At 36.4% G+C, this 23,598-nt stretch overlaps 1 protein-coding gene across 1 annotated transcript; it reads left to right on the top strand.

Annotated features, from left to right (window-relative positions):
* Positions 1-5,879: 5,879 nt before the first annotated feature.
* On the top strand, positions 5,880-23,598 carry LOC136070305 (uncharacterized). The gene is made up of 4 exons (XM_065780097.1): positions 5,880-6,235; positions 22,341-22,401; positions 22,505-22,776; positions 22,875-23,598. The coding sequence occupies exons 1-4, from the start codon at positions 5,880-5,882 to the stop codon at positions 23,596-23,598; spliced, it is 1,413 nt and encodes a 470-aa protein (XP_065636169.1).

Genomic DNA, 23,598 nt, shown 5'->3' with positions numbered 1-23,598 from the left:
AACTCTGACAACTTTATATCAATCTCCCTTTGAGTCAAAGGGCCTTCAATCAATTCTCTCAATAAGCATCCCCTTATCCAACTATCCAACCAAAGATTAATTCTTTCTCCATTCCCAACCCCCCAACAAATACCATCAGCAAAGGTCTGAAACCTAGCCTTTATAGCTCTCCAATTTAGAGAACATGGCAACTTATCCGGGTCTCTAGCTTTCATTCTATCTGTTGAGCAATACTTCTTTAGAATTACCTTAGCCCACAGACTTTCTTTTTCTTTATTCAGCCTCCAATTTAGCTTTGCTAATAATGCCAAGTTCTTAAATTTAGCAACTTGAATTCCAAGGCCTCCCTCTTCTTCAGCCTAATAATCTTACTCCACCCAACCAAATGAAGTCTTCTCTTTTCACATGTTGAACCCCACAAGAAGTCCCTATTAATTTTATCCAATTTATCACAAAGGTGAGTAGGATGGGCAGCGGCCTGCATTACATAATTTAGAATAGTAGACATGACAGATTTCACCAATACCGATCTGCCTGCAAAGGAAAGAAATTTAGTCTTCCAACCAGCCAACTTGCTCATAACTCTCTCAACTATAAAGTTCATTCTATTTCTTGGAACCCCTTAATGTTTGATTGGAAAGCCGAGATAATTCCCAATATTCACCGTGGCTTAAATTCCCAACCTTGAGCAGACTCCACTCTTAATTTCGGCTTGCATATTAGGGGAAAAGTAAATTCTTGACTTCTCCATACTCACCTTTTGACCCAAGTCCTCACAAAATTCATCCAACACTTCCGAGATAGCTTCACAAGCATCCTCATCTACTTTGGCAAAATGAATTAAATCATCCGCAAAAAAAGAGATGGGATATACCTATATTCTCTCTCGAGGCTTTCAAAGGCTTCCACACTCCCTCCATACATTTCCTCTCAATTAAGTGGCCAAAGTACTCTATGCATAGAATGAAAAGATACGACGATAATGGGTCTCCTTGTCGAAGACCTCTCGAAGGATTAAAAGCCTCCAACTTCCCTCCATTAAACAAAATAGACACCTTGGTGGAAGTGACACAACTCATTATCACCCTAATATGATTCTGAGGAAAATAGAAAGCATGAAGAACTTTGTGTATAAACACCATTCCATTCTATCTTATGCTTTCTCCAAATCAATCTTTATGGCTATATACCCCTCCTTGCCTTTTTTCTTATCCAAAGCATAGAAAAGCTCTTAAGAAACTAATACATTATCTAATCCTTTCCTTCTAGGAACAAAGGCTGTTTGGACAAGAGATACAAGCTTATTAAGATAAGGTTTGATCCTCTCCACTAGAATCTTAGAAACAATTTTAGAAACAATTTTAATGTCACAAGCGTATCATTGAGATGGTACGAAACTATACCATCCTTGAAAATATTCTTCACCTCCTCACAAATTGAGTTCCCCACCTCATGCCAAAAATACTGATAAAAGCTAGCATGGAGACCATCTGGCCCTGGAGTTTTAAAAGGCTTCAAAGCCCACAAACCACTCCTCACATCTTCATCGGACACTTCCCTTCCCATCCAATTCCTATCTGCTTTAGAGAGAAAACTACCTGAGAATTCAGAAACAGCGGAAGACTTGTAGGACACCTCCAAACCCGTAGAATTAAGCTTCATAAACCCATTTAAAATATGCTCCTTCACTGCCTCTTCCTCAACTATCCATTCACCCATACCATCCTTCAAACACCTTATTTTATTCCTTTGCCTCCTCACCACCGTATTCATATGAAAATAAGAGGTGTTCTGGTCCCCAAAGGCAACAACATTAATCCTGGACTTGAGAGCCCAAAACTCCTCTTCTTGAAGCAAAATAGAGGAGTACTCTTCAATAAGTTGATTCTCAAGCCTCAAAAGAGACTCAAAAGGATTGTCAGCCAACGCCTTTTGAGTACCATTCAACCTAGCTTACACCCTTTTCTTCTTCGCAAAAAGATTACCAAAAACCTCATAATTCCATTTCTTGGCCTTCCTAGTAAAATCTGTAGTTGCCACTTTTAAATTAGCACCTTCAGGCTAAGCTTCTCTAACAATCCTATAGAAACCCAGATGAAGAAGCCACATAGTCTAAAAGCGAAAAGGCCGGTCCAAACCATTTGCATTAGGTTTCCATAATTCAATCAAAACAGGATGGTGATCAGAGAAGGTTCTAAGGAGATGAGTAACAACTACCTCAGTCTCCAAATTGGATTGGCAAAGCATCTATCCAATCTTTACAATATCAAATCCGAAATCTGCCTTTTATTAGTCCACGTATACTTAGGGCCTGCAAACCCAAGATTAACAAAATTGCACGAATCCAGACATTCTTTGAACTCAAGGGCCCTGTTTAAATTAATTTGGTTCCCCCCAAATTTATCCTCCCCATCAAGTATTTCATTGAAATCCCCAATCACCAACCAAGGAAGATTATGCAATTGCCCTACCTTTTCTATATTAGACCACAGGATTCTCCGCTCAACTAAACGAGGACTAGCATATATTGCTGTAAATAACCAAGAAAGGTTTGAAGCACATACCTTAACCGTCGCATGTATTTCATGTTCTGTTGCTGATAGCAGATTAACTTCCGCATCTTCACTTCTCCATAAAATCCATAATCCACCTGTATATCCAATAGTATCTGTGGTGATGAAGCCATCATATGGAAGCACATCAATGATCTTCTCAGCTGTGCTACCCCCCACTCTAGTCTCTGTTATAACCATTATCAAAGGACGGTGGTTCACAGCCATTTCAAACACCCTCCTTTTAAATTTCGGATTCAATGCACCTCTACAATTCCACATTAGAATGTTCATCTTCTCAAACTGATCCATTGGAACCACAACACAACTAGGATTCATAGTTGCAGCTTCCACTATACTCCATCCCAGCCTTCTCAACAAGTCCTTCGAGTGCTTCCACTCCGATTTCCATATCATCATATACTTCAGTATCCCTACCACATCTTCCTTGCAACTTATCAACACATCGCACTTCTCCACCGAAATGAGAATCTGAATTAGTATCAGCATTGGGTTGTTCCCCATTAGTGCCATATCCATACCCCTCTGGTCCACTAACTTCCTTTCCTGAATCAACCATTCGGATTCGTCGAAGTAAGGCACCACCGATGGCTTTCTTTGCTTGATCAAGGCTTCGGACTCCTCCCAAGAAATTAAAGGCACATCCAATATGAAGTTCCACCAAGGATTGGTCGTTAGCCCCCATGCCGGATGATCCAATGGAATTGTCCCTATTCTGCGACTCTCCAGAGTGATTGGGAAGATATTCTTCCACACCGGAGCCCACTCCACTTCGCACCACTCCAAGTCCTTCATTAGAGATGCCCTTATCTAAAGAATGACTTCGTCTAGAACCTCTACTAGCCTGCTCCGGTGCCAAATTGTCCAGCCACTCCTTTTCGGACTGCAAATCGGACTACTTCAACCCACACGGAGCCCCTCCATTCTCTCTTTTCTGTAGATTTTTGGAAGAACTAGCTCTCTGTGAAGACGTAGAAGAAGATGGGTGCTATCTCTTCAAAGACTTAGAGCCCTTCCCTCTATTAATTCTATTGCTTCTTGTACCTGAGCCCGAGAAACCCATTTGAAGCTTCCCATCAGTCCGTGTCACCCCATCTCCCTGTTTTGGACTTGACGCACTAAACGTGATCTCCAGATTTCCCAAATCTTCATTCGGTGCTATCCCTTGGATAGAATTGTTCCTCACAGCACATGTGTGATCAGACTAAGTGGACAACACTCTTTCTTTAATGGGTTTGACTAAACTACCCTCTAAGTTTTCCCCTCTTTGGACGTTCATGCCCTTTGGATTGACATCGCCCTTTAAATCACTCCTAAAGTGAGATCTGGACCGTCCATTTCTAACCAAACTCATTTTCCTTGTAACCAATATCCACGGACCAAAGTTAGGATCTGATTTTTCCTCCTCACTAACTTAGTTCAGGCTTTTCTCTACTACACTATCATCTGGCTTATCTTCCTCCCGTAACTGATTCAGACTTTTCTCTTCTACATGCCCATTTTTTTTTTCTTTTTCCTTAACCTAATAACAGCAGTTCTCCTGTTTGTGCCCAAGCCTCCCACAGCAAAAGCAAAGGGAAGAAATACCTTCATATTTTACTTGTTGCACCAACCTACCTATCCCGATGGAATTAATTAAGGGCTTATCCAGGTCTATTTGTATACAGAGCCTTGCATAGCTTCCACGTGATCTAGTGGCCGTATATGAATCAATACGAAGCACTAGGCCAATAGCACTACCTATTTCCTTCAATACTTCCATATCATAAAACTCAATAGGTAATTCAGGAAACCTCACCCACACAGCAACAGACTTTAGAATATCACCTGAGGCTCTGAAGTAAGGTTCCCAAGGCTTGATAGCCAAGAAGTGCTCACCAATAAACCAAGGGCCTCTGTTAGGACATATGTGTTTTCACTTGTTAAGAACATATGTCACTTATTTATGTAAATTGGCTAATCCTTTGACAAAACGCACTCTACTTGTAACTGAGTAGTTCTAAGTGTTTTTAATACTTCAAGAAACAAGGTTTCAATATCAAGTGTTGAAGTCATCAAGTCTGTCCAAGAAAAACAAGCTAATGTGCAATTTCATTAAAGCTCGACACCTGCTCGATAGCTCCTCGACACCTGCTATCTGTCAAGATTTATAAAATCAGATTTTCTGACTTGATTTCTTGGGATCCGTGAATATGCTTTTGGGCCTTCTTTTCTCCTAACCCTAAACATATAAAAGGATTGTTTTAAGAGCCATCAAATTGTACACAAGTTGCACAAGCATTGAGCAAACTCTGTTCAAGCAATTTGTGATCAAAGACGAAGTTCTTGACCTAATTCATCTTCTCTGTAGAAGTTGCTATGTATTTGCACCAAAAGATTTTGTGACCAAGCATCTTCCTGATCTTCATCGTGTAGGATGAACTGAAGAACTTTGTAGCCAACCTCTCCTTCTAAGTTGGTGTTTGAAGTCGCGTACTGGGATCCACGCATTGGTTAGTCATGTACTTGGGAGTCGTGCATCAAAAGGAGGAACTGTCACTACAGATCAAGTTCAATTGGGTATTAGGGTAAGGGTTCAACTGTAGGTTGGTAAGGTACTTGGAACTCCTTTACTTGTAGCTGCTTGATTTGATAATAGTGGAGTTTCAGGAGTGGTGACCTAAAAGTCACCCGGTGGGGTTTTTTCCGCAAGGGTTTTCCCCATTCGTAAACAAATCACCATGTCTTTTAATTTCCGCTGCATATTTAGTTTTTGGCGATTTGTTTGTGCTTCCATGTGTTTGCATGATAAATTGATTGATTAATAACTTGACTAATTAATTAATTGGTTTAATCACAAGGGGTCATTCAGTTTGTGGCCTATCAAGTGGTATCAGAGCAAGCACACTCTGAGTAGGTTTAATCTTTACTGTGTTGATCCATTGACCCCTGTTTGTCATGGATAGAGGACAGTCATTAATCATACCTCCTTTATTTGATGACACTAACTATGCATACTAGAAAGTACGCATGAGAGCTTTCTTACAGTCTTTAGAGGAGAAGGTGTGGCAAGCTGTAGAGATTGGCTGGACCAAGCCAAAAGAAGAGCCGGCCGATTGGGATGACACCAAGATCAAGGCGGAAAACTTCAACAGCAGAGCATTGAATGCCCTATTCAGTGCAGTCACCAATGAGGAGTTCAAGAAGATATCCTCTACTGAAACTGCAAAGGAAGCATGGACCATCCTCTAGACAACCTATAAGGGTACAAAGGCTATCAAGGATTCAAAGCTTCAAATGCTCACTACAAGCTTTGAAGAAATAAAGATGGAGGAGAATGAGTCGCTTGATGAGTTCTATGCCAAGCTCAAGAACATAGTAAACTCAGCCTTCAATCTTGGGAAAACCATCCCTGAACCCAAGATTGTAAGGAAGGTGCTCAGATCTCTACCCAAGAGATTCTATGCGAAGATTACTGCTATAGAGGAATCAAAGGACATTGGCAAGATTCCTTTAACTAAGCTGGTTGGAAACTTGCAGACCTACGAGATAGGATTATCTAGGATTGGCAAGTCGGGTAAAGGCAAGAGCATGGCCTTGAAGGCAAAGAGCAATGACACAGATGATTCTTTAGATGATGAAGATTCCAAGATGAAGTCCTACATTACAAGGCAGTTCAAGAAGTTTGTGAAGAATGCCAATGGGAGGAGCTTCGACAAGGACCGCAGACAATCCAGTTCTTCTTAGTGTAAGAGCCAAGACAAAGGGAAGAAAGATGCTAAGGATGGCGGTCAGTACACTATTCCGGCAGGACCAAAATGTTTTGAATGTCATGGTTTTGGTCACATGAAGTATGAATGCCCTACATATCTCAAGAGTATTGGGAAGAGTAAGGCACTTGCTGCAACCTTGAGTGACACTAAGCTTGAAGATGATTCTGACAATAAAGATGACAGAATCTTAAATGCCTTCACTGCCATAGTCAATCCTACTAAAGGGATTGTTGAAGAAGTGGACGAAGAAGAAGAATTGGTGGAGTCTAAATTCTAGAAGATGGATGATCAAGATGATGTCCATTCAGCCTATGAGAAGCTTTACATGCTCTCTGAGAAGCATGAGAAATTGTATAGGCTGGCCACCAAGAAGCCCAGTGATGTGGAACTTGATCGTGATGAGTTGTCCACAAAGTTTGATGAGGTGAATCAAACTATTGAAGCACTAAGGTTTGAGAACAAATTCTTGGCTGAGAAGACCAAGAAGCTTGAAGCAGACTGTTTCAAGTCAGAGCTCAATTGGAGAGGACTTCAAGTGCAAAGCTTGATGAGATGCTCAGCATCTAGAAATCTGCTTCGAATCAAACAGGTTTAGGGTATGGTCTTTCTTCATCTCATATTGCTTTTACTAGTGCTACTGTTTTTGTTTCTCTTGCTAATAACACTGATATTGAGAACACTGATGATAAAACTGAATTAGCTAGTGAGAACTTAGACAAGGGTAAATCTATCTTAGGAGCACCCCCTAAACAAGATAAGAAAGATGTTAAAAACCCTAGGGCTAAGAAGGCTAACTCTTAGTATCCTAAACAAAAGAAGCAGCATCTCTGTCATCATTGTGGAGCTGCCGGTCATTCTCGACCAAATTGCTATAAGTGGCTAGCCACTCAACAAAGCAATGGCATGATCGCGTCTTGTAGCCAAAATCAGCTTCAATCCTCTCTTGCTCCTCTTGGTGATCTTCTTAAAGCCCTCATGTTCCTTTCGAACTTGAACGGTTTCAATTCTTCCCCCTCATTACCGGTTCAAGGGTTTAATCAAAGGAAAGGTTCTTCTAAGGTGTGGAAGAAAAAGGACTCTAAGTGATTTCATCACTTTCTTCTCTTTTCTTGTTTTTCTTGTTTGTTGCATTGCTTATGTATTTTGCATTTTTGTTGAGTCAATCTAGTTTTATGTTTTGCTTTGTTTAACATGTTTTTGTGTGTTTACTTTCAGTTTTGTTTATTTTGTTTTTTATATAAAAATAAAAAATAAAAAAAATTGAAAAAATTAGAAAATTACAAAAACAGTGTATGTGTTGTATACTTTGGTACTTGTGTACCTTGGATGGCCAATAAAACAGAGTTTTCTAAACTTTGTATCTCTTGTAGCTTAGATGAGCATCTCCATACACAACTAAGTAAGTGAGCTTTGTGGCTCTTATTTGTGATGAGTAAGATTAAGTTATCTCTTAAAACTTAACACTTATATCACTCTTTTTGACAGGTAGGACTAGAAAATTCTATAAGAAATGCATAAATAATCATCTCACCACTGTTGCTCGCAAATCATAATATAACACCTGTATGCTTCGGTATAGCAAAAGTGCAGTGTTAAAGACACCCGTATGTTTCGGCATAGCAAAAATGCAGTGTCAAATGCTTAACATCTTGGGTATTTCTTTTCTCTCTTTTATATGCCCATGTATGGTATGCTAAAATAATAGAAAATATGCAAAGAAAATAAAAAGCAAAAAGATTAAAAATGCTTTAAATATGGTTACAAGCGTGTATTCTAGGAGATGTGGGAGTTATAGGATGTACCTCAGAGGTGATTGTCCCCATCAAATAGTTATGATTGTGTGTGAGTTAAAGTTATTTTCTCATATCTCAGATCGTCATCACATGTATACACATATGCAATCTTGCGATGTTTTTCATACACAGCACGCAATATTCTTTGCTACTTTTGATACATGTGCAGGTACAATGTGATTTGGCCATCACAAGTGTTTACATGTGCTAATGTATGCTCACTAAACTGTCTTAACACTGTGTCCTAACTCATCTTCTTCCTCACTTAATCTTGGTGGTTCATTGCAGTACCCAGCTTCCATTCTCTCTCTTACTCGCTCCTGCTTGTCTTCTTTCAACCACTCAGAATTCTCATTGATAAACTGATAAGTGTCCTTGAGCCTGAAAGTTCATACCTTTTAAACAAATTAAATTATGTTAGGCTAAAAAATAATAAATAATTTAATAACTAATGAAACAACAATACAACAAATTATAGTTTATAAAAGACAAACAAATTTATGAAACAACTAAAAAATAATAATTAATAATTTTATTAATATTTCAAATGAATTTATAGTTTATTGTACAGGTACCTTTGTTCATTTTATTGCTTTTTTTTTTTTTTTTCTTTTGAGGTTTTTCGATGTACAGAATGCAAATTTGTTTTGGTTTTAAGAATATATATATATATATTTTAAAGTCTAATGTACCTTTGTTCATTTTATTGCTTTTTTTTTTTTTTTTCTTTTGAGGTTTTTCGATGTACAGAATGCAAATTTGTTTTGGTTTTAAGAATATATATATATATATTTTAAAGTCTAAATCTTGAATTTCGGTTGGTATTTACCAAAACATCCCGAAACACCTGAAATAGACTGAAATGACTCGAAATTTTATCAAAGTGGAATAGGAACATCCTGGACAAAAATCCTGGTGTCACCACTATCTGTGTTGAAATCTCAACTTGGAATTCTAAATCTTAGGGCTTTATCAGATCGAGTTTGGAGAGAGACACTAATGGTGCTCATGTGAGGCAGTGGGTTCATTTTGTATCAGTGTCCAGTGGTTCCTCGACCACGTGAAGCAGATCCGTGGAGGGCTGCTGTCACGTGCAGGAAGTTGTTCGCTGGTATGAGAAACGTGAGGAACAGGAGTTGTGTTTTTGATGTTATGTGATTGTTTGTTATTTATTTGATTTCAATAAAAGTCATGTTTGAGTCAAATTAGTAAATTTGATTAGAACGTTGTTGTTAACGTTACGGTTGTTAAGTAGTAGTCCGAATCTTTAGAAGTTGAGTTTTAGTGGTCCTTTTTATTTTGGGTTGCTCAGTACTTATCCATATTGTATTTAATTTGCTGAAGTATTTTCAAATGAAGGCATCTGAATTATCTATAAAAGTGAATACTAAGGAGGCTGGATACCTCCAAACAATCCAGTTATTATTTTCATTGTGTTCTCTCAAATTTGATAGCCACCATAGGTAACAATAAGGAACAATACGTTCCAGCTGCTTTGTGGCGGTTCAGTTCTGCTGAGCTAGAGAGGTTGGGTTCTGAGGTTTTTCTCGTGGGCCGAGTTTTCTAACGCAACCCAGGGAAAAATAGAGTAAAAATAGAAAAACAAAGAGATATTAATGCGATTAGTTGAATTAAGAAACATCGTCTAAAATATTGTATTTAAATTTTGTTATAATTAAAAAGTTTGAATTCCATAGTTAAAATTAAGAAAACCCTTTTTTTATAATATATATATATATATATGAACATAGTTTCGGATAACAAAATTTAAAGGAAAAAAAAACTAATAAAATGAAAATGAGGATTCCGAAGTTGGGTCCTAATGATTTTGGTAGGTCAATTTTTTGGTTACTTTTTCTGTATTTTTTGCTTCTTTAATTCTTTGAATGCCGAATCAGTATTCAACCAATCATTTGTTGATTTTACAGTTAAAGACGTAAGAAATAAAAGGTATTATGAATGATTTGCTAAACCACCATTCCAGTGGCCAGCCCCAGACCAAGAGTTTTAACTTTTAAACGACTCACTCAACTTGCATGATTGCATCAATAAGAAGCAAGGAAAAGAAGAACTGAAGATACTGTAGGGTATATCTTCAGTAATGAGATGGGGGAGTTCAGTGCAGGTAGAATTCCTATAGTGAGCAACGGTACAATAGTAACAATACACAGGGCTCTTTCTTCTTTTGTTCAATTCATATACAACTGTGGTTCTTCCTTTAGTTTTTCTTGGGTTCAAATCATCATATTGTAAGATTAACTAAAAAAAACGTAATGGAGTTTTGAAGACAATACAGATATGCATTTCCGAAAAGTGCCCCTTTGATTTTGATGTGGACTATACGGTGGAGAGGGATAATCATACTTTGATTCTCAAAACCTTTTCCAAAATCTAAATTTCTTGATCCATTTTTCACTTGTTGACATGCTGCTTTGTTGCTCTAGCTCATTTGGATGCTTTGATTGCATGACATGAATTATTGCTACTAAATTCTAAAAGACCAGTTTGTTAGACAGAGTAGGTGTCTAACAACTTACTATTTCATAACTTAACCTTCGATCTTAAATCAATGATTCATAAATTAGATCTTATTACATATACTTTTTATTTTTTAGAATATAATTAGAAATCAAAGTCCTATATTTTATTAGATCATATCAAGGACCATGGCGGTGTATTTCTTTTAATTTTCATCAAATATAATTTCATAATTTTTTATTCAAACTACAAAATGAGGAATTTATTTTATTATGAGGTTTTCTATTTGTTTTTCCATAAATTAAAATAGATGGTGAATCCAAATGTATAGCTCTTGACCTAGGAGGGATGATAACCTTTGAGTCTCCATTTTGAACAAGGTCTCACATATTCACATAGATTTGGCCTTAAATTGAAACAATTGGGCTGAGATTGTGATCTCTTACATCCGTTTAATCTCTCCAAGGGTTAAACTATCATTCTATGACATAAGGGGAAAATCGTAACTTTGACTTTTGAATGTCTTAAAGACGAAAAGCTAAGACTTAGTTACAGTACTTATATGTTGTTTCTTAGATTCATTTTTTAAGATTCTACTATGTGGCTACTTAATTAAAAAATACATTCTACATTGTTGAGAAATTTAGACTCTGGTTGATAGAATTAACAGGTTTTAAACCCAAGTTGTTAATATTAGATTTATTATGAGTAAAACTTGTTAAAACAAACAAACATCAATATCATGTCAAAATCATGCACAGCGGAAAAGTAAATAAGACAAGATATAATGACCCAGAAAAACCAATGAAACAAACTAGTTTGACAGTAAAAAAAACCTAGGGAAAGCCTTCCTGAAAAGCAATCCACTATAGTAAAGAAAAGTTTCAGATCTAGTACAAAACTTTTGTCCCTAGACTCTACAATCCTCGTAGATGAACTTACAATAGAAAACTTCTACCGCTTCAGAACCTCTGAAGTCTTTAATATATGAATGCCACCCTTTCTGCATGGATTCTAATACGTGACTAACCAAAGATGCACGACTCTCGGTATGTGACTAACTCACCAACTTGAAGAAAATGTTGGCTGCAAAGTTCTTCACTTCATCAACAATGAAGATCAAGAAGCACTTGGTTACAAAACCCTAAGGCACAGATGCAGTAGCTTCTTTTAGAAAGAATAAGGCATCGGTCACTTTTTGCATGTATTCTCTTTTTTTTTTCCCCCTCATATGTGACGGCCTTTAAAATAAGCCTTATATATGTCTAGGGTTGTGAGAAAAGAAACCCTACACACACATGTCAGCATGGGCCGAAAATCAGATTTGAAAATTTTAATTTTGTAATTCTCGATAGATAGCTATCTGTCAACAGCTGTCGAGACCTCGATAGATAGCTATTTGTCGAGACCTGTCGAGACTCATTAATCCTTGATAGATAGCAGCTGTCGAGTTGTTTGTCTAGTTTTAATGAACAGCTTCTCCTCACTTGTTTCTTGGTCTAATCTTCATGACTTTAATACTAGATTTGAACAACATGTTTCATGAAGTACTAAACCCATCCTAGATTTACTAAATTACAAGTAAAGTGTGTTTTGTTAAATGATTAGCCAATTACATAAAATATGTCCTTAACAATCTCCTCCTTTGGTAATCCGTGACAAAACCACAATAAACAAATGAACATATGAGAGAAGTCATAAATCACTTAACTCATATTCACTTATTGAATACAATAAAATATATCATAACACAAACTCTTGAAAATTTTGTAAGAAGAGAGTTTATGGCAAGTAGACTTTGATAACCTGTATTTCTGAAACACTTTAAACAAAACTTATCAAGGCATCTTAGTGTGAAACAGAAATAAAAGATTGCATACACTTAAAGAAATACGTGTATAAAGAGAGAAAAGAAACAATACATATAGAGGTAGGTGAAGAAAACATACATCATCACATATATATATATATATATATTTATATATCAAAGATAAGCACAATGTATGTAAACATGGTCACAAGACTGGTGTACAAGAAGAAGAAGTTAAAAGAAGCTCCTACAACAACAAGGAGGTAAACACTCCCCCTAACAAGATGAAACACAACTCTCCCTTACAGGAGTATGTATTTCTCCTCCTAACTTGTAGAATCTTAAAAAGAAACCACAAATTCCCCACAATTTCTCCCCCTTATTGTCATGATTGACAAAGGGTATGAGAAGCTATAAAACTTCACCCAAGAAACATAAAGATGATCAAAGAAGATCAAGGGGGAGGGGGCACAAGGAATCCATATTAATGCATGAATGTAATAAAATAAGATGCTATGGATGACAAGATAATAGAAAGATGCAAAACATGTGAAAACAATGTATGCAAGAGAATCTCGATGGATCGAGAGCTGTCGAGATGCTATCGAGCCAACCTCGACGGATCGAGACTCTGTCGAGAATCTATCAAGCAGACAGTAACTTTCTCGATGGATAGAGAAGCTATCGAGATTGTGATAAAAAGAAGTTGAAGAGCACGATAGATAGCTTAGCTGTCAAAAGGTGTCGATGAGCAATCAAGATTACTTAAAAACAGCTTTTCAAAGAAGAGAAAAACACAAACATGAATGCAATCAAACATGCAACTCAACTAAGGATCCAAACAACATTTTGAGCTCTTAAAAACATCTCTTAATCAAGAAAAATGTTAAGCACATAGATCCAAAAACACACACACACACACACACTAAACAAGTCTAACCAATTTTATATTTCGAAAACAAGTTAAGACAGTTTAGTGATCATACATTAACACATGTTGTAATACCCCGATTTGATTTTATAATCATCACTGTCATCAGCATTATTATTATAGAGTTGGGTTACAATATGCGTGTGCACGGTAAGATGGAAGCAGACAATTTTGTGGTGCTACAAAATAGGTGAGAAAATTAACGTTTTAGTGCATACAATTTAGTGTGGTAGTTAAAATAATAAATAAATAAATAAAAGAGGAAGATGTTTTATGGGCCTCTTGGAGACTGAAGAGATAAGTTCAAGTGAGTTTTTAAACTCCAGCCTACTACCCCACTAAGCCCACATCTTTAATATGTTGAATATAAGGTAGAGGAAAAGATAATTAGGGTTTTGATAAGAAGGGATTCATCACAAAAGAGGCTAGGAGGTGTACTCTCTCCTTGGAGTTAATTAAAGAGACAACCAAAGAATTCCAGGTATGATTTCTCATTTGTTAGAATCAAAGAATTAAAAAGTTAGAACCTTATCATGGAATCGGTAGTGATGGGTAGATTGTTTAAAAGGGGATTGTTTACAAGCCATAAACTGAAAAAGGTTATGTATATGGCTTTACTTCTCCTTTTGGTTATATGTATATTAAATCCTAGGTTGCCCACTATGTGTATCTAGATAAAGCCATGGATTACGAAACTTGCTAGAGTAAAGCCACGGGTTACACAGTTTGATTATGTACATGGCTTTTATGTTTAAACAATCCCTTTTTAAACAATGTACCCATCACTACCGATTCCCTGATAAGGTTCTAACTTTTTAATTCTTTGATTCTAACAAATGGGAAATCATACCTAGCATTCTTTGGTTGCCTTTTTAATTAACTCCAAGTAGAGAGTACACCTCCTGGCACCAAGCCTTAAAAACGGACCCAACTCAGCGAATCGGGTTCGGTCGGGTAAAGTTTGGCAGGTCGGTCGGTTTTCTGCACACCCCTACCTCCTAGCCTCCTTAGTGATGAATCCCTCCTTATCAAAACCCTAATTATCTTTTCCTCTACCTTATATTCAACACATCAAAGATATGGGCTTAGTGGGGTAGTGGGCTGGAGTTTAAAAACCCACTTGAACTTATCTCTTCAATCTCCAAGAGGCCCATAAAACATCTTCCTCTTTTATTTATTTATTTATTATTTTAACTGCCACACTAAATTGTATACACTAAAACTTTAATTTTCTCACTTATTTTGTAGCACCACAAAATTGTCTACTCCCATCTTACCGTGCACACGCATATTGTACCCCAGCTCTATGTTATGACAATTTGTTGGGGACTACCACTTTTGAGGTATATCCTATAACTCCCACATCTTCTAAAATACATGCTTGCAATCATATATAAAGCATTTTGTTTCTTTTGCTTTAATTTTTCTTTGCATATTTTTCTTTTATTAAGCATATCATGCATGGGCATATAAGAGAGAGAAAAGAAATACCCAATTATGTTAAACTTTTTGACATTACACTTTTGATATGTCCAAGCATACCGATGTCATTTCATGATTGGCAGGTAACAGTGGTGAGATGCTTATTTATTTCTTTCTCTTAGGATTTTTTAGTCCTTCTCATCAAAAAGAGTGATATGAGTGTTAAGTGCAATAGATCACTTAACCTTACTCATCACTAACACGAGCCACAAAGCTAACTTTCTTAATTATGCATAGAGATGCTTATCTAAGCTACAAAAGATACAAAATTTAGAAAATTTTGTTTCAATGGCTATCCAAGGTACACAAGTACCAATATACACAAACACACACTGTTTTTGCATTTTTCTGATTTTTCTCTTTTTATTTTGAAAAATAAACAAAATAAAGACTAAACAACCAAACAAAAATAGACAAAAAACATGAAAGTATGAAAGAAAGATGTAGATGCATGAAAGCATGATTCCAAAAGCATATAAGAAATCAAGCAAAGAGAGTCCTACTATAGATAGAAAGAGTTAAAGTAGAGGACAAACAGAAAAGACAATTAAGTCTTAGACTCATTTCTCACCCACACAGCACAAGTCTTTGGCCTTGAAGATGAAAATGCACATGTCCTAGTATGTCTACTAAAGGGCATAGAAGAATTAAAATTCTCCTGAAATTGAGTTAAAAAGCTCAAAACTTTTAATAACTCTCCAAACAAAAGTGTTGGTCTTTGAAAGGAAACCTGTAACTGTTTGGACACTTGCTTTTGAGGATACAACTAAAAGTAATTAGGACGAATGTGTCTAGAAACACCACAATGATGACGAACATGAGGTCTAACAAAGGATTTAGAATTAGCCAAATCAGTTTTGGATTTCATACCTTTATCACCTTTCTCAGATTAGGGCACAAAGACAGTCTTTGATCTAGAAGCCGTGGAAGAGGAGGGGCCGGAGGAAACAACATATCCTAAGCTTGTCTTATCAGAACTACGTTTTTGAGTACTCAATACTTTATCAAGCTTTACACTAAACATTCTCTCCATTTGAGTTCTAGCTTGACTAAGCTCAGCCTCGAGATTCTTGACCTTCTCTTCTGATGAGGTGTTCTCCACAACATGAGTCTTAACTAACCTTGTAGTCTTATCTAGCTTGACTAACAGATCAACTTTTTTAGTTTTTACCTCATTAAGCTCTTTTCTACAAAGATGAGAAGTCTTTTTAGATTTTATGAATTCAACGCATAGCTTATCATAGGCTTCCTAAGGGGTCATCTTCTTGGGTACTTCATCATCAGAAGAATTCTCACTATCACTAGCACTTTCCACAATCACCTTATCGGTTGTGACAATGAAAGCTATAAAGTGACCACATTCATCCATATACTCATCGAAAGAGTCATCCTTAGTATCATTCCAAGTAGCAACCAACCTTTTATCTTTTGAATTCTTGGTCTTTTCCTTCATAAGATAGTTTAAGTACTCTATCCTCATATGACCAAAACCTTTACACTCATGGCACAAGATATGGGGTTTCTTATTCTTACACTTTCTAGAGGATTTAGATTTCCTAGGAGGTTTGTACTTATCCTTTTTCCAAATGGAAGAAGCTTGATAATCTCATCTACTATGAAGGTTAGATCCTCATCCTAATCATCATCTTTATCTTTATCTTCACTTTCATCTTCATCTTCAGAGTCTTCAATCTCTTCCTCTATACCTTTAAGAGCCAAGTTTTTACTCTTTCCACATTTTCCCATTGAGCCTAATCCCATCTCATAGGTTTAAAGGTTCCTTACAAGTTCAGTCAAAGGAAGTTGATCAATGTGTTTCACTTCTTCAATGGCAATGATCTTGGCCTGGAATCATTCAGGTAAGGGCCCAAGGATTTTCCTAACAATTTTGGATTCTGCAATAGATTCTCCAAGATTGAAGGTAGAATTCACAATATCCTTGAGTTTAGTATAGAACTCATCAAAGGTCTCATGGTCCTCCATCCTTATTTCTTCAAAACTACTAGTGAGTTGTTGAAGCTTCACAGTCTTTACTGCCTGGGTACCTTCATAGGTGGTCTCAAGAATGGTCCATGCTTCCTTAACAACTTCCGTGGATGATATTTTCTTGAATTCCTCATTGGTCATCCCACAAAACAAAGCATTCAAGGCCTAACTGTTGAAATTTGCCGCTATGATTATTACTTCATCCCAATCTACCGGCGCTTCCTTTGGCTTAATCCAGCCAACTTCAACAGGTTGCCATACCTGTTCACCTAGAGCCTGTGAAAAGCTTTCATACGAACTTTCCAATACACATAATTAGTGCCATCAAATAAAAGAGGAATCAAAAGAGATTTTTCATGATCCATGACAACAGGGGTCAAGGATCACACTCAGGAAATTAATCCAATCAGAGTGTACCCGCTCTAATACTACTTGTTGGGAAATTTAGACCCCGGTTGATAGAATTAACAAGTTTTAAACCCAAGTTGTTAATTAGATTTATTATGAATAAAACTTGTTAAAAAAAAAAAACAAACATCAATATCATGTCAAAATCATGCACAACGGAAAAGTAAATAAGACAAGATAAGATGACCCATGAAAACCAATAAAACGAACTAGTTTCACAGTAAAAAACCTGGGAGGAAACCTTCCCGAAAAGTAATCCACTATAATAAAGAAACGTTTCAGATCTAATACAAAACCTTTGTCCCTAAACTCTACAATTCTCGTAGATGAACTTATAGTAGAAACCTTTTATCGCTTCAGAACCTTTAAACTCTTCAATATATCAACGCCACCATTTTTGCATGGATTCCAGTACGTGACTAACCAAAGATGCATGGCTCCTAGTACGTGACTAACTCACCAACTTAAAGAAGATGTTGGCTACAAATTTCACTTCATCAACAATGAAGATCAAGAAGCACTTGGTTACAAAACTCTAAGGTGCAAAGACGCAGTAGCTTCTTTTAGAGAGAATAAGGCATTGGTAACTTTTTGCATGTGTTCTCCTTTTTTTTTTTTCTTTTTCTTTTTTTTTTTTTCTTTTTTTTCTGATATGTGACGGCCTTTAAAATAAGTCTTATATATATCTAGGGTTGTGAGAAAAGAAACCCTATACATATATGTCAACATGGACCGAAAATCAGATCTGAAAATTTTGATTTTGTAATTCTCATAGATAGCTATCTGTCAACAGCTATCGAGACCACAATAGATAGCTATCTGTCGAGAGCAGTCGAGACTCATTAAATTTTGATAAATAGCTATCTATCGGCAGCTATCGAGCTATTTGTCTAGCTTTAATGAACAGCTTCTCTTCACTTGTTTCTTGGTCCAATCTTCATGGCTTTATTACTATACTTGAACAACATATTTCTTTAAGTACTAAACCCATCCTAGATCTACCAAATTACAAGTAAAGTAATTTTGTCAAAGATTAGCCAATTACATAAATATGTCCTTAACACACATGACAAAATCATAAGAGGGAAACCTAAGGAACAACACCTAAAATACTGTATCTAAGTTTTATACAAGAAGAAAATGACATCTCATATGCTTAATCAACTACCAAATTGTAAGATCGATACGAACATATATTTTAGCGGGTGGAATACATTCCCAGAATTATGATTGATCATGTACAATTATGATTAATTTAATTATGATTGATTCTTTAAAAATAATTATAGATAGCGTAGTTGTCGAGAGGTGTCGAGCAGCTATCGAGCTTTAAAAAATCAGCACTTCTTCATTTATTTCTTGGATAGATTTGCATGGGTTCAATACTAGACTTGAACTCTTGTTCCTTAAAGTATTAAATACACCCTAGATCTACCCAAATATAAGTAAAGTGCGTTTTGTCAAAGGATTAGCCAACTACATAAAATATTAACATATGTTCCTAGCATATGTCCTAACAAAAACAATATAATCACACAAAATATAATGCCACGTCAGCATACAAATTTAAAAAATTAATTTATTAATTTTAACTAAATAAAAAAAAAAGAATCAAATCCAAAAATTACTAAAATTAAGATCTAAAAAGTATCTTGACTCAATGATCACTTCTAGGAAGAGATCACAAAATGGGTTCAAATTATTTTCTCTTCCTTCTCACTTTATTAAATTAGTTTTTCTTCTCTCTCTCTCTCTCTCTCTCTCGCATTTGTGTTTCTCACTCTCATGGTAACTGGTGGAGCAATGGCTCGTGATGGCTGTGGTGGGTGGTGGTTAGGGTGGATGGGTTAAGGTTGGTCTGGGGTGGGTGGGTTGAGACCGACTGGGGTGGCTTGAGTCGGGGTGGCTGGGGTTGAGTTCAGGGTGGCTGGGTTTGAGGTTGGGTTGGGGTGGGTGGGTTATAAGCTGGCTGGGGTGGCTTGAGTCGAGGTGGTTGGGGTTGAGGTTGGATTAGGGTGGGTGGGTAGAGATCGAGATGGCTGGCGTTGAGACCGAGTTGGGATTGGTTATGGCAATTGGGATGGTGGGTTGTGGTGGCTGTGATGGTGGGTGGTGGTTTTTTTATTGGTGAAGGTGGTGGCTGGGGTAGGAAGAAAATTTCTGGGTTTGGGTTCGGGTGGAAAGAAAATTTATGAGTTTATGTTTAAGTTTATTAGTTGGGTTTATGTTTATGTTTGTTGGCTGGGTTTGATCGATGGAGGTGGTGGCTAGATTTTTTCTGTATTTGGGTAGAAAGAAAATTTCTAGGTTTGGGTTCGGCTAGAAAGAAAATTTTGTGTTTAGGTTTGTGTTCTTAAGTTCTTTGATTTGGGTTCGAGTTCTTATTTTCTTCATGTTCTTCCCAAAAACTAATGAGTTTTTTTTTTCTTTTCTTTTTTTATAATTTATTTCAATATTTTTATAATTTAATTAATTAATGTGTGATTATATTATTTTTTTTATTCTACCATCAGCCACGTCAGCTTTTGCTATTAGTTGGGTGACGGAAACGACCTAAATGTCAGGCGTTAATTGGTTTAGGGATCAAAAGTGGTAAAAACAAAATGTATGGACCAAAATGAAAAAGTGCAAAATGTAGGGACAAAAGTACATTTACTTCTTTTTTTTTTTTTTTTTTTGGTTGCTAAACCACAAAGTTACAAAGTTGTTGACAATCTTTAAACCTATCGCTACATCTCACATTCAATTTTTTTGTCCGCATTAAGGTCAGGTCAAGTCCAATGTTTTAAAATTGAAATTTACACAAGTAGTTCTAGGACCATAAACTATTTCACAACTTTTTTGTCATAACTCTAATGTGGCAGATTGTGAGTGATTAACTATCACCTACATATGGACCTACTATTTTTTCTTTACCAATCATACTCTGCCATGTCATAGTTGTGGCAAAAAGTTATGAAAAATTATGTGGTCCTAAATTTTTTTTTTTTTTTTTTGGTTGCTAAACCACAAAGTTACAAAGTTGTTGACAATCTTTAAACCTATCGCTACATCTCACATTCAATTTTTTTGTCCGCATTAAGGTCAGGTCAAGTCCAATGTTTTAAAATTGAAATTTACACAAGTAGTTCTAGGACCATAAACTATTTCACAACTTTTTTGTCATAACTCTAATGTGGCAGATTGTGAGTGATTAACTATCACCTACATATGGACCTACTATTTTTTCTTTACCAATCATACTCTGCCATGTCATAGTTGTGGCAAAAAGTTATGAAAAATTATGTGGTCCTAAACTTTTTCAATTTACACCCACTGGCCATTATTTTCTATAAAAACATTATAGCGAAGGAAGTGGGGAAGTTCTTGGAAAAATAACGTCTTTAAAGAAAGTTGGCGGAAACACATTTTTACTCCTAAAAGAGGACTTTGAATGAATCACACGAATAGTAAGGTCTAGGTTATCTAGGGGCGCACCTTCAAGAATTTTTTTTTAGAGTAATCATTGTGAAATTTAAATTATAAAAAATTTAATAAAAATAGTACTTAAATATATGGATATCATTTAAAAAAAGACACTAAAATGTGTAAAGTTTTATAATTTCCTTCTATTAACAAAGTTAAATAGCTAAAAATATGTTGGTTTTAGACCTCTGTCAAAGCAATTATTAACTAGTTTTAAGGCCAAGTTATTAATTAGATTTATTATAAACAACCTTAGGTTAATTTAACAATCATCAAAATCATGCATATAAAAAATATAAAGGAACACAAAATATGATGACTTCGGAAAATTAGAGAAACAAACTAGTTCCATAATAAAAACTTGGAGAAACTTGACCTTATCAATCCCAAGATGAATAGATCCACTATCAAATAGAAGTTTACATATTAAGTAACCTTATTTCTTCTTAAACTTAAATAAATTTACCAAATTCAACTCCAAAATCCACAAACTTCTTTGATATGGATGTGCTCCTAACATGAACCTCTAGTCCATGTCTCCAATATCACACTTGAAGATTTAGATTTCTAGCAACTATGTTTTATGGATGAGGTAGCAACTTCTACAACACTAAACTTTGAGTTTCTTCAAGGAATATCACCGTTAGAAGGCATGAAAGAGTTCCGAGTACAGAAACCCTAAATACAAAATAGGAGGCCCTTCTCTCTCTATTAAAGTTCACTCCTTATAGTCTCTTTTTATAGTGTGGCAAAAGTAGCACTAAATCCTTGTAGTTTGGATGATGGGTTGAGTTTTAAAATCTGCAATCAGGTTTGATCTACAATATTCGATTGGTCGAATGAAGTGCTCCTATGAACACATTTATAAAATCTAATACAATAAAATCCACACAATTTAGAGTATCACATGCTTAAAAGCTCCCCGTATTAAATACTAAAAAAATACCATTCAATATACAAATTTTAGCACACAAAGAAACATGGGTTTAAATTATCAAGAAAAAGAAAAGAAAAAACAGATGAACTTGGGCCCAAATCCCTCCATTCCACATATATATATATATATATTATTTTCTCTTTTGGGGATTGATTTCCTTTCTAAGCTTGTCATTTTGAAATCTAGTCCATAGTACTTCTTCACCTGGTTGCAACTTGCAAGTGGGTCATAATTGCTCCAGTAAAAGGATAATTTTCATTTTACTAAAAGTGGTAGTTGTCAATGGTTAGTTAAGTGATTCCTAAGACCTCATGATATCCATAAAATTCTAGGTTCAAAACCTCTTGAACCATCTCTGAGCCACCCCCAAGGGAATTATGTTAGGTACAAGACATCATAGCTGTGATAATTGTGTGTAGTAGGTACTTGTACGAAATCATTTAGAGCAAATCAGTTAGAGCAAGCATCAAAGTATTGTACATTGTTAGTTGGAGTGTGTGCTGTAATAAGGTGTACCAACAGTAAGACAATAACTAGTATAAAGACTGAAATGATTGAAACAGAAGGGATAATAAGAATACATTGACTTAGCTCTCATTGAGACTAACTTGGAGGTTGATTCCCTCGAAGAATCAGTGGAGGACTAGTTCCCTCGAAGAACTACCATATTGAGTGAGTAAGAGAATAGAGAGTGAATTACTAAGGACTCTAACATTTGGTATCAGAGCCAGTTCAGCCATGGTGCAAGAAACCAGATATTCTCTGTTGAGTGACTCTGTTTCGCTGGTACAACAGAGATTGGATGATCATGCTTCTACCATGGAGATTATTTCAAGAAGATTGGAACAATTGGATAGCAATTTCAAAGGAATGCAATCTATGATGGAAGAGAGGTTACCAGCAGTACAACAACCAGTTAGTCAAGGGGAAAGAACAACTCATCACCAAGAAAATCGATGTCCTGAAGCAGAGGTGCTACAACAGCCTATGCGCCATCCACGACCTGAGGATTGACTTCCAAGTTGATTCCAATAGCTGTTTGTTTCTCATTTCCTTTCCTACTCCTACTTGGATTGAAGAGCTTAAGGCTAGTTATCATGGAGATGCAGAGGTCCAACAGATTTTGCAGTCCATTGCTGGCAGTTCTGAAGCTTCTGGCAGGTTCAGTTTGCAGAATGGGTTGTTGCTTTACAAGGGTAGAATTTTTCTGGGCAGAAACTGCAGTTTGAAGTCTAAGTGTTGAGCTTGGTGCATGACAGTCCTTTAGGTGGGCACTCAGGCTATTTGAAAACGTTTCATAGAGCCAAAAGAGATTGGTTTCGGTGGGGAATGAAACAGGACTTAAAGGACTATATTAAATGCTGTGATATATGCCAGAGAATCAAGCATGAAACCAGTAGGCCTGCTGGTCTTTTACAACCCTTGGCTATTCCTCATACTCCTTGGACCTCTATCAGTATGGATTTTGTGGAAGGATTGCCCAAATCTCAAAAACAGGAGGTTGTGCTTGTGGTAGTGGATAGACTTACTAAGTTTGTTCATTTCATCCCTTTATCCTATCCCTATACAACTGCTAAGGTTGCTTCTTTGTTCATGCAACACATATTCAAGTTACATGGGATGCCTACCTCTATAGTTAGTGACAGGGACCCTATCTTTACTTCTAAGTTTTGGGAGGAATTATTTCGATTGCAAGGGGTTGAGTTGGCTATGTCATCTGCCTATCACCCTCAATCTGATGGCCAGACAGAGGTGGTCAACAAAAGCCTTGAGCAGTTTCTCAGAGCCTTTGCAGGAGACAAACCTAAGCAATGGGTGGAGTGGTTGCCTCTAGCTGAGTTTTGGTTTAATACCAACTATCATACAGCTACTAAACTTACTCCCTTTGAAGCTCTTTATGGGTTTCCACCACCCACACTTTTGGATTATATTCCTGGACTCACTAAGGCTATTGTTGTTGAGGAGTATTTGCAGAATAGATAG

The sequence above is a fragment of the Quercus suber genome, unplaced genomic scaffold, assembly GCF_002906115.3.
Source record: "Quercus suber isolate HL8 unplaced genomic scaffold, Cork oak 2.0 scaffold_224, whole genome shotgun sequence".
Lineage (NCBI taxonomy): Eukaryota > Viridiplantae > Streptophyta > Magnoliopsida > Fagales > Fagaceae > Quercus > Quercus suber.
The sequence above is the reverse complement of the archived record's forward strand: the minus strand, read 5'-3'. Positions and strand labels throughout refer to the sequence as shown.